Source organism: Amphiprion ocellaris, chromosome 15 (assembly GCF_022539595.1).
Source record: "Amphiprion ocellaris isolate individual 3 ecotype Okinawa chromosome 15, ASM2253959v1, whole genome shotgun sequence".
Lineage (NCBI taxonomy): Eukaryota > Metazoa > Chordata > Actinopteri > Pomacentridae > Amphiprion > Amphiprion ocellaris.
Genome location: NC_072780.1, coordinates 31,173,496 through 31,186,002, shown reverse-complemented (window position 1 = coordinate 31,186,002; position 12,507 = coordinate 31,173,496). Strand labels below are relative to the sequence as shown.

The 12,507-nt window shown below is 33.4% G+C and overlaps 1 protein-coding gene across 34 annotated transcripts in view; it reads right to left on the bottom strand.

Moving 5' to 3' along the window:
• pleca (plectin a) overlaps positions 1 to 12,507 on the bottom strand; it is a 198,315-nt gene that overhangs the window by 44,336 nt on the left and 141,472 nt on the right. For 33 of the 34 annotated variants that reach the window (XM_035948473.2, XM_035948475.2, XM_035948474.2 and 30 more), the window contains 2 exons: positions 12,405 to 12,497; positions 6,160 to 6,326 (listed from right to left, as the gene is read on the bottom strand). In XM_035948473.2, the coding sequence (XP_035804366.2) occupies positions 6,160 to 6,326; positions 12,405 to 12,497 (260 nt within the window). Of the gene's footprint in view, positions 1 to 1,391; positions 2,050 to 6,159; positions 6,327 to 12,404; positions 12,498 to 12,507 lie in introns of those variants that run through there. The other variant, XM_023270915.3, reaches the window with a different exon arrangement.

The window sequence follows — 12,507 nt, the reverse complement described above, 5'->3', positions numbered from 1 at the left end:
AATTTTTTATTAAAATTTACAGAAATATGGAGTTTTGACTTCATTTAAAATTTTTGCCTATTCTTTGTTGTTTTTTTTCTAATTTAAAGATATAAGCAAAAAAAGTGTAAATAAATTCAAATAATACCAATAATAATAAAATAAAATAATGACAAATAGATATAAAATAACAACAACAGAGATCAAACATTGTAAAAAAAAAAGTAAATAAAATAACAAAGTTTTCTTTGTTTTCAAATTTAGAGCAAAAAATATAAAGAAATATAAAGAAAATCAATTAAAGAAAAATTTCTAATATTTCAGTCCTCAATATGTGTAATTTTTCTTTCAAATAATAACAAATATATGTAAAATAATGACAATAATGGCTTAAAAAAGTGAATTAAAAATGACAGAAAGCTACATTTTGTACATTATTTCTAGTTCTGGTCTGTTCTTTATGGTTAACATATAAAGCTTTTTTTGTTGTTGCTAATTTAAAGCAAAAAATATAATTTAATCTAAATAATACCAATAACAAAATCCCAGTTAAAGTAAAATACAGACAGAAAAGCTGAAATCTGCATAATTAATCAAAGCTGCTGGAGGATTATTTAGAAATATATTTACATATTTGTTGATTAAGTAGCTGCAGGCAGGTTGATTATCGGTAGCGTGTTTCTCCTGACCAGAAAGAAGAAGCAAAGACAAGAACAACGACTTTAGGAAACTCAAATTCCCCTGATCAAGAGCTTAAATACAAACAAGACACTTTGCCAAGAACATAAACGGTCTCTGACGACGTGCAGTGACAAGATCGGAGCATCTCAGAGCTCTGAGGGGATAAAAAATCATCGTCTCAAACTCATCATCTCTAACTGTTCATCTCTAACTCTTCATCTCTAACTCTTCATCTCTAACTCTTCATCTTTAACTCTTCATCTCAAACTCTTCATCTCTAACTCTCCATCTGAAACTCATCATCTCAAACTCTTCATCTCAAACTCTTCATCTCTAACTCTTCATCTCAAACTCTTCATCTCAAACTCTTCATCTCAAACTCTTCATCTCTAACTCTCCATCTGAAACTCATCATCTCAAACTCTTCATCTCTAACTCTTCATCCATAACTCTTCATCTCTAACTCTTCATCCGTAACTCTTCATCTCAAACTCTTCATCTCAAACTCTTCATCTCTAACTCTCCATCTGAAACTCTTCATCTCAAACTCTTAATCTCTAACTCTTCATCCGTAACTCTTCATCCGTAACTCTTCATCTCTAACTCTTCATCCGTAACTCTTCATCCGTAACTCTTCATCTCTAACTCTTCATCTGTAACTCATCATCTCTAACTCTTCATCTCTAGCTCGCCTTCTGCATCAGACCAAAGTGAGTAAATGTGCTCCGTACACTTGCACCACCCTCTGGACGTAGTATTCCCTCCGGGTCGGCTCCCTCTCCCTGTCCCTGTCCCTCTGGACGTAGCAGGCCTGCCGGTAGGACGGCCGGTCCCTGCTCAGGTGGACCACCCGGGACTCGGATCCGGACTCGGGCTCCTCGCTGTGGGACCGGGTCCTGTAGTTCTGGTGGGGGATGTCCTCACACAGCATGATGACCCGGTCCTCCAGGTCGCTGACGGAGCCGGCGGTGCTGCTGGAGGCGCTGTTCAGACGCCGCTTGGAGTGGAACTTTCTCTTCAGGTTGTACATTCTTGCAGAAAAGTGGAGCTTTTAGAGGGAAAAAGAAGCGCAGCTATGAAGTCATGTCGGATCCTCCCGTCGCTCCAGCTGCTCTTTAAATCTGCTTCTCTTCTTTCAGCTGCTCTCCACACATCCTCCTCCTCCCCAACCCCGAAGGAATCTACAGCGGAGCTCTGAGCGTTGCAGCGTTTTGCTCCGACCTGCCAAGCCTCCGCTCAGCGTAGCTCCAGGGCAGCCTTTCCCCTCGAATCACAGCCAAACACACACACAGAAGAGGCACAGCGATGCCAGCCCCAGCTCTACGTCCCACAGCTCCACCCAGAATGCATGTTTATGAGAGCAAAAGTCCTGAAAGCTTCAGCAGCTTCTTAAAAAAACCCTCCCGTTTCCTCAGCAGCTGCGGTCCGCCCGAGTTCCTCGACGCTTGTGGAGAATAAAAGAGGAACTGCTTGTGAAATAGGAGCGACGGGAGCGAGTCTGGCCTCATCTGACTCCTCAGAACATAATAATCAAACACATGCAGGCAGAGAGAATGTGATTATGCTGCAGGAGGAGCGGAGGAATGTTTCTGTGACGACTTAATTCTGTTTAGCAGCAGCAGCAGCAGAATCACGGCTGAGACCTCCTCATTTATCATCTAGAAGCAGCTTCACAATCAAATCAGGCTCATTTTTAGAGTTTTAAAGCAACCCTAGCAGCAGAAAAGCAGACAGGATGAGACACATATGATCACTTTCTGAACAACACTTAATAGTTTATAGTTTGCACTGTAAAAAAAAAAAACAAAACTCAAAAAAAACAACAAATATCTGCATAATTATGATGCTTTTAGATGATTTAAATACAGTAATTTGATTTTATGCAATGTAATAATAGTAACAGTAATGTGATTTTATGGCCACAGTGTAAAAAACCAGATTACTGTTTATAAAGATATAGATTTTTTATATTTTTTATGTGGATATTATTTGGAGTTTTGGTTTAACATGTAAACAATTTTACCAGTTATGATTTTTAATTTAACAAAAATGGGAAAATCTGTAAAATAACAATAACAAAAATTATATAAACTACAAATAAACTATTTTTGTAATCTTTAATATCCACATTTTTTCAAATACCAGCAAATATCTGTACAATAATAATATTTTTTAGATATGTTTAATGGAGTAAAACTAATTTTATGGTCAAACATTTTAAAAGAGCAGATTAATGTTTATTAAAGAAAAATACAGATTTTTGAGAATTTCTTGCAAACAACAATTTGAGAAATAATGTACCATTTTTTCAGTCTTTACTATACATATTCTTCTTTTAAATTACAGCAAACTCTGTACAATTATATATATATTTTCCTCATTTAAATGCAGTAAAACTTTGTAATTTCACAATCAAAAGTTTTAAAATAATTCATTATTATTTATGTGTTTTTTTCTGAGAACACTATATACAGTCCTGGCCTGTTTTTTGTGGTTAATATATAAATTATTACTTTTTTTGTCTGATTTCACTGGATACTATTAGTATTTCAACCAATTTGATTTTTTTTAAATGACAGTTCAATTTTTTTTTCAACACCTAATATACATAGATTTCCAAAATAATGTTTTTTGTTGATTTAAATACAGTGAAACTGTGTAACTTTACAGTCAAAAGTCATAAAAGAACTCATTACTGTTTATAATAATAATAAAAAAAAAACCATGAGGACATCAGATGCAGTTTTTAAATTATTACAAATTTTCTCCAATTTCACTGGATACCATGCATAATCTAGCTAATTTTTCAACTCTTAATATACATCAATTTCCAAAATAAAAGTATAAATTTTGCTTATTTAAATATATACAAAAATGTAAGTAAATCTAAATAATACCAGTTAAAATAAAATATTTGTCATTTTTCATGTTCTTTGAATTAACGACAAATATACGTAAAATAATGACAACAGAGATCAAAAATTGTAAAAATAAAAAAATCAAAACTAATTACAATTTATACAAATCCATATTTTTGACATTATTTATGGTTTTGTTCTGTTCTTTAAGGTTAACATGCAAATTTATAGGTTTATTTTTCAGGATTTTACTGGAATTTAACAAGCAAAAATAACTTTAATTAAAGAAAAATATGTAACATAACATAAAACAAAAATTACAGATAAAGCAGTAACAAATGCTGATATTTCACAGTGATTTTTGAGTTTAAGTTACTATAAATAAATTTACTACACACTAAGTTAAATATTGCTCCTAAAAGCTAAATGTCTGGGTTGAAGTGAAATATTTTGAGTTAAAATAAACCTAAATATGAATGAATGGGTGAATGAGTGAGTGAATGAATGAAACGTGGATCCTCCTGACGTTTTTCTGAAGCTCTGATTTACAGCTGATCACCGTTTTGTCCTGACAGGTCGAGTTTAAATCTCCGATATGAGCTCCACATTCCTGAACGTGGGCCATAAATAAGAGAAGACAAACAAGATGAGCTGTAGCTGTGCAGGAGGTCACAGCGGAGACCTTTAAAGGATTCCTGTCCTCTGGTGCTGCAGGTCCACGTCCAGGCAGGTTTCATCCAAACGTAACATCAGCTTTCTGCCTCACAGCTCATTTGGAATCACATTTATGACTTTCTGCACTTTATTAGTCGAGTTTATTGACTCTGACTGAGGCTATGCATGTAAAATAATCCTTTTTTTTCTCTAATTTTAGGAAATATTATCTTAAATTTAACATGAATTATCTGTAAAATAATTCTATTCTTAGCTGTTTATAAAATTGCATGTGCATATAATTAAAAAGTAAATAAAATGATTAAATAATGTCAGAAATACAATAATGCTACAATTAAACAAAACAGGAAAATAACAGTTAAAAAATTATTTGCGGTTCATCGGTCGCTACTTTTTTCAGTAATTTTTACTAAATATCGTCTTTAATTTCACAAAACAAGGAAATTTTGTAAATTAACACATATTATTTACCATTTTTCAGTCTTTAATATACAAAATTTTTCTTTCAAATAATATAAATTATCTGTAAAATAATTCTAGTTTTAAATGACTTGAATATATCTGCAAAATAAAAAGCATATATAATATAAATATATATACAATATAATATAAATAAATTAAATTAATATTATAAATTTGAAAAAAACTTTAAATTACAAAATTTACAGCAAATAAAATTATAAACCAATATTCTAATTATTATAATATAATTAAAGAAAATGAATTAAAAAATAGTCTTTTTTACCATTTATCAGTCCTTGATATCACTAATTTTTGAAATAATATAAACTATCTGTAATATAATTACATTTTTAACTCACTTGAATATATCAGCAAAAAAATATTAAAATATAAAATTAACATGATTAAATTTTCAGCACAAAAAAGTATAATTATCATATTATATTTAAATGAAACAGGAAAATAAAATAACAGTCAACAAAATATTGTCTTTAACAAAATTAAGAAAATATTTAAAACAGTTGAAATTGTTATTTATCATTTCCAATCAGTTTACATCAGCTTTATCATGTGTTCAGTAATTTGGAGTCACATTTTAAAAGCATCAGCTGTGAGTTAGTTGAGTTTATCGTGTATTTAAACCCTTTTTGCTGTTTATTAGTTGAGTTTATCTTGTATTTAAACCCTTTTCGCCGTTTATTAGTTGAGTTTATTGTGTATTTAAACCCTTTTTGCTGTTTATTAGTTGAGTTTATCTTGTATTTAAACCCTTGTTGCTGTTTATTAGTTGAGTTTATCTTGTATTTAAACCCTTTTTGCTGTTTATTAGTTGAGTTTATCTTGTATTTAAACCCTTTTTGCTGTTTATTAGTTGAGTTTATCGTGTATTTAAACCCTTGTTGCTGTTTATTAGTTGAGTTTATCGTGTATTTAAACCCTTTTTGCTGTTTATTAGTTGAGTTTATCGTGTATTTAAACCCTTTTTGCTGTTTATTAGTTGAGTTTATCGTGTATTTAAACCCTTTTGGCTGTTTATTAGTTGAGTTTATCGTGTATTTAAACCCTTTTTGCTGTTTAATAGTTGAGTTTATCGTGTATTTAACCCTTTTTGCTGTTTAATAGTTGAGTTTATCTTGTATTTAAACCCTTTTTGCTGTTTATTAGTTGAGTTTATCGTGTATTTAAACCCTTTTTGCTGTTTAATAGTTGAGTTTATCTTGTATTTAAACCCTTTTTGCTGTTTATTAGTTGAGTTTATCGTGTATTTAAACCCTTGTTGCTGTTTATTAGTTGAGTTTATCGTGTATTTAAACCGTTTTTGCTGTTTATTAGTTGAGTTTATCGTGTATTTAAACCCTTTTTGCTGTTTAATAGTTGAGTTTATCTTGTATTTAAACCCTTGTTGCTGTTTAATAGTTGAGTTTATCGTGTATTTAACCCTTTTTGCTGTTTATTAGTTGAGCTTCTTTGTTCTTTAAACCCTCAGCGTGAGCTTTAGTCTCACCTGTGTTTGTGGATGATGGCGTTGAAGAGTTTCCCGTCTCTCCAGCTGGAGGTGAAGTTGTCGCAGCGCAGACCCTGGTATCCCTCCACCATCCTCTGGGACCACAGCAGCAGCTTCTCTTTGGCCGTCATGTCGTCCGACTGACCGTTGACCTGGATGTCGGAGATCTGCAGGAGACCAGGACCAGGAGGGAAGTGTATTTTCATTTAATTCATGTAAAATATCCTGCACAGATTCTCATTTTAGCAGGTTTCAGCTGTTTGTTTGATAGAGCTGCACCTCTAATGTTCTTGTTCCTTTTCAAGAAAAGTGTCTTTCAAATAAAATGCACAGTAAAAATATCAAAATAAGCGTAAAGAGGCAACATTATGTAGCTGGAAGATTAGCAACTAGCATGAAAACAATGTGAAAAAAATAGAATATTTTTAACATTTTTTTTTTTTACCTGTAAATGATTTCTATTTTTAAGAATTTACTGTTATTTTACTGATTTTTTCCCTTCCTGTTTTGTTAATTTACCGACAATATCAAGTAAAATCACAGAAAAAAACAAGCCTGACTGTAAAATTACGCTTTTTTTTTTTTTTTTAAAACTGGTTTTATATCATACAAAAGTATTAATTCACAAACTGACCTTCAAAAAACTGTAAACAATATCCTTATAAAAGACTGTATTTTTAGCATTATTATTGAAAGAGTTAAGGAATATGTTGTGAAAAAAATATACAGAATTTTTTAACAGTTTTTAACCTGTAAATGATTTATATTTTTAAGAATTGATTGTTATTTTACAGATTTTTTTCTTCTTGTTTTGTAAATTTACAGATATCAAGTAAAGTCACAGAAAAAAAGCGTGACAGTAAAATTACACTTTTTTCCACTGATTTTATATCAGCAAAAAGTACTGATTTACAAACTAACCCTTAAAAAACTGTAAATTATGTCCTCATATAAATAAAAAATTTGTATTTTTAATAATTGTTATTTTAATTGTCATTAAAACATTTATATTTATTTATAGATAACCATTTTACAGATATTTGCTGTTTATTATTAAGAATGAAAAATTCTAAATAATTTTTTATTTATTTTTGTTTTATTAAAAAAATTTAAATAAGTAAAAAGAAATATTTGGAATCTTGTTAATTCACAGATTTTATTTCTTTTGGTAAATTACACGTTTCAAGTCAAATCACAGAAAAACAAGCATGATTGTAAAATAACACTTTTTTATTGGTTTTACATCAGAAAAAAGTATTAATTTTTTAAACTGACCCTAAAAACGGTAAATTATGTCTTCATGAAAAATAAATAAATAAAAGGTATTTTTTTTATAGTTGTTAATTCATTACTTAAAACATTTAGAATAATTACAGACTATTATTAATTATAAATTATATTTTAAAAAACATTACAGATATGTATTATTAATTATTGTTAGAACTAGAATGAAAAAATTCAAACATTTTTTTTTACTTGTTAATTTACAGATTTTCGTTGTCTTGGTAAATTACAGACAACTAGCAAAATCATTTAAAAGATTTTTTGCAGGTATTTCCTAATTTGTTGAAGTACAGATGATATCTAGGAAAATTACAGATTTTTTTTTATTAATGTAGATGTTGACTTTAAAAATAGGGTAAAACATAACAATTACATAATGTTCATATCAAAAACCCGTGTCTTTATAAATGGTAATTTGTGTTTTAACAATGTGTGACTTTAAAATTACAGTTTTGCTGAATGTAAATGACCAAAACATTTCATTATTTTACAGGTATTTGCTGATATTTTCACATATTTTGACTATTTTTGAACTCTAATGTATTCCACTGTTTATTAATGTCTTTTCTGGAACTCTGCCGCCAGATTTTTTTTACAGCGTACAGTTAAATTTGTTAAAAGAGTTTCATGGGAAAGCTACTTTTCTCATCTAAATCTTTTCTTTGATAAATTAAATCTTGAGCTGAAGGGCGAAGGAAAACTTTCCACTTTCACCGCTGATTTCTTCCAGACTCCAGATGAGTCACATTTAAACGGGGAAACAGAACTTTTACTCCGAGGACACATGATTTCAATTAAACTCACTGTTTTGGACGGAGACAGAGATGCTTTGTGATTACAAAACAGAAATCATAGGAGTGAAGATGCCAATGAGACGTCGATCTGACAGAGTTATGAAAAAGTTCCAGACTGATTTCTTCAGTAAATCCTCTGGCAGCCGCAGATGAATGTTGGAGCTTCAACAGCAGACTATTTTATAGCTGCGAGGCTCTGCTATGAGTCACAGAAACACACTGCACAAACGTTTTCTCACGACAGTAAAGAAACTAAACAGCTTTAGTTTGATCGACGCACCTTCAGGTGAATTTTAACTCAGTTTGGACACGAAAACATGAATTAAGTGTTTAGATTTGGCAGCCGGTGTGACTGTTTGCATTAATCCGTCTGCATCCTATCTATAATCACCATGCTTTGAACAGTCCTCAGTATTTGTTTTGGTCTGCATTCGTTCCAGATGGGCGGAGGTCTCTGCCAAAGTATGCACAAGTTGTAAAAAGCTGCAACAATCAAAGGAAACCGTCGGTAAAAACTCTTTTCTTTAACCCTCTGAGTCCCAAAATCTACTGGTATGTTTGAAAGGTCTGCTTTTGTTAAGAAAACGTTAAAATCCCACCATTTATCAGAGCTAGAAACTACAAAAACACAGAGAATTGTCAGATTTTCTACAGTCTTTGAATGGACCATGTGTGTTTCACCAGTTTCCATCATTGAAAAACTGCCAAAAACTGGCTGACAGTTGTGATATTCCTTTGAAATTATCTTTTTCCTACATGTTTCATGTAAAAAATTGCAAAAAATAAAAGTTTGCACTAATCAGATTCTACACAAAATAAAAAAATTCTGTGATTTTCATCGCAACCGTGAAGCCATCATTCACTCAGCTGTGACCAACAGTTGTGTAACAAGAATTCAGACAATTTCACGTGAAAGGAAAAACTGAAGGTAAAAAAAACAAAACAAAACAAAACATGTTTGATAATTAAAATAAATGCAGCATGACTCAGAAACAGTGAACGGAGGAGCAAGTTGTGGGAAGATACATTCAGCATGGTGAAACATCTTTCTACAGATGATAAGCAGAGACAAAAAGTCTGTCAGGGTTCTTATAAACTGTTAAATATCTATAACATGTGGAGCCTTGGTTTTTTCTGGCATTGGTAACACCTGTGGAGACCTGGAAAAATGTTGGACATGTCAAGAAATTCAACTTTTCTTTTTGTCTTTTCTGTGATTTATGTCGTTGTTAGAAGATACATTCATCATTCTACAGCTGAGGAGCAGAGTGGAGTGAAAGTTTGTAGAGGCTGTAAAAATGTAAACAGACCTCATTAAATTGCTTTAAAAGCACACGGAGCCTCAGTTTTATTGGTAACGCCTGTGGAAACTAAGGAAAATGTTGCATATGCTGATTACAGTTCTTTTTCAGTTCTGTAAAACAAACAACTGCAAAAATTCTACTTTCATTTTGGACTTTTTTCTGCTTCTCTCTACTTCTGGAGCCTCATTTTTAAAATTTTTTCACCTGTTGGCACATGAAACAAATGTCGGTCATTTCATTTTTTGTAACATAATCAAAGAAATCCAACGTTAGCTTTCGTCTCTTTATGATTTGTGTCATTCTGTTTGTGTCAAACTGCACAGAAGACATATTTCTGAGTTCTTTCTATTTCTAGTCCTGGTTGTTCTGTTCCCATAGAGGTGCAGGATTTTATACTGCAGTGAAAAATGAGTCACAGCGAGGAAAAATGTGACAGGAACAGAAACCTAAAAACTGCTCAGAGATCAGAGGGTGAAGTAACTTCCAGAGCTGCTGAACGTCTCTTACTGGAAGCAGGGCTGCTTAATGACCACTGTTGACTATTTCCAGTGTTTTTTGGGGCATGCCAATGAGTCAGAGCAGAACTAATGATTTCGCTCTTTTTTTTGTTTTTTGTTTTTTTACAGGAAAGGGTGGAGGAGGGAAAAAAGACGGCATTTCTTCCTCCTGCTATTTTCCTTTCTGAAAGGGAAGCCCTGGCGCTCCGACGTGGACGTGGACATGAAGTGACTCAGGTTCTGGATGGAAACTGGACCTCCGCCCTCGCAGATTCTTCTTCTTCTGTTACTTTTATTAAAATATAATCACCTGAGCATCGATAACTCAGCCAAGTTGTTAAAAGCTGCAACAATCAGAGGAAACCTTCAGCAGAAACTCTTTTCTTTAACCTTCTGAGTCCCAAAACCTGCTGCTATGTTTGAAAGGTCTGCTCTTTTTTGCAAATCCTGAAAACTATAAAAACAGACAGAATTGTCAGATTTCCTACAGTCTTTGAATGCATCATGTGTCACACGAGTTTCTATCATTGACAAGTAGCCAAAAACTGTCTTATAGCTGTGATATTTTGTTGAAATTATTTTTTTCTACATCTTGTTTATAAAAAAAGTGCCAAAAATCAAACATTTGCACTAATCAGATTCTATCAAAAAATAAAAATTCTGTGGTCCTCATCGCAGCTGTGAAGTCTACATTTACTCAGCTGTGATCAACAGTTATGAACAGTTATGAATTAGAATTTTAAGTTGAAGTGCAGGCAGTGTTTAAATCGAGCAGCAAGGAGATTGAACGTAAAATACAACAAAATAAATGCAGCACGGCTCAAAAAATGCACACAGTGGAACAAAAACAGACAAAAAATGGCTTAAAAATGTCATGTTGCACCAAAATCACTGTATTCTACATGACTCGCTCCAAAAAATTGCCAAAAATAAAAGATTTGCATCTGCACCTGGGGAGCTCGAAGGAAACTCGCTATTGTTAGCGGCGACTAAAAAACAAAGAAATTTGCATCTGTTTTGCTGAAATAACAGTTGCCAGATGATGAAGTGCATCTAAATGGAAGTTTTTAATGTTATTACTTGAAGTCATTGCTTGAAAAAACAAACAAAACTGTCGACTTTTACGACAGGCGGCAGCGGTGAGGGTTCGTTTCTGCAGTTTTGAAGTTGAACTGCAGGCTGTGTTTAAATCGAGCAGAAGGGAGACTGAATGTAAAATAAAACATGCCGGGTCAAAAAAATAAATGCAGCATGGCTCAAAAATGGTATACGGAGGAACAAAAACTGCCAAAAGCTGTCTTTAAAATGTCATATCACATTTAAACCGCTTGGTCTCCGACGTGAGCACAAAATGACTCAGATTATGGATGGAAACTGGACCTCCGCCCTCGCAGATTCTTCTTCTGTTACTTTTATTAAAACAATCACCTGAGCATCGGTTAGTTGTAAGCTGCACCTGGGGAGCTCAGAGGAAGCTCGCTATTGTCTGCGGTGACTAAAAACAAACAAATCTGCGTCTGTTTTGCAGAAATAAAAGCTGCCAGATGACGAAGTGCATCTAAATTGAAGTTTTTAGTGTTATTACATGAAGTTATTGCTTGAAAAAACAAACAAAACTGTCGACTTTTACGACAGGCGGCAGCGGTGAGGGTTCGTTTCTGCAGTTTTTAAGTTTTCTGAGTCTCCACGGCAACGTCTCCTCCTCATGGGAACCACTGAGTCACGCTGAGTGACAAGGAAAAGGATCCCACAGAACACAACCGTCATTATGGCATCAAAGAATCTCCCAGCACTCCCACTCCTTTTTCCAGTAGAGGATACTCCAACATCAGGAACACATCTGCCCACTGACGAACGCCTTCCTCCACTTTGGCTGCTGCTGCCAGAGGCGGTTCGAGCAATTTTATACTGTTTATGTTACATAATAAGGAGCCCCTGTTTGAGGGAAACCTCCACATTTAGATAGAAGTTATGGAGCTGCACCACAAGAAAGAAAAAAAGTTTTTCTCTGGCTTGTGGACATCTGTCTTCAGAAATGAATGAATAGCTTTTTTCAGTGTTTAGTCTTCTCAAGGACTCGAGAGGTTGTGTATAAACGCCTAAGTGCTACCAAATGTCCAATAAAACCCATTTGGAAGTGACTGGCTGTGGGATTGTACTGTATTATAACTGCAGAGTCAACATCGGGATAAGAATCTTGACATGGAAGCAAACTAATTCCAATGTAAGCAAAGTAAACGCATGTAAGTCATTCAATGGAGGTGGGAAACACCCACATGGTGCTCGGGAAATACAAATCGAAATGGAAGTAAATCCATTTTAAGTAATGAAATCTTCTGGTAATTTACAATAAAACTAGCAGTTACCTGGAAGTGAAGGATGATGGTCCATATCAGGCCCAGGGTCAGCTTGGGGTTTCCATCTGCGATGTCATCGTTCCTGATGTTGACCAGTTTGACCTGAAGGTTG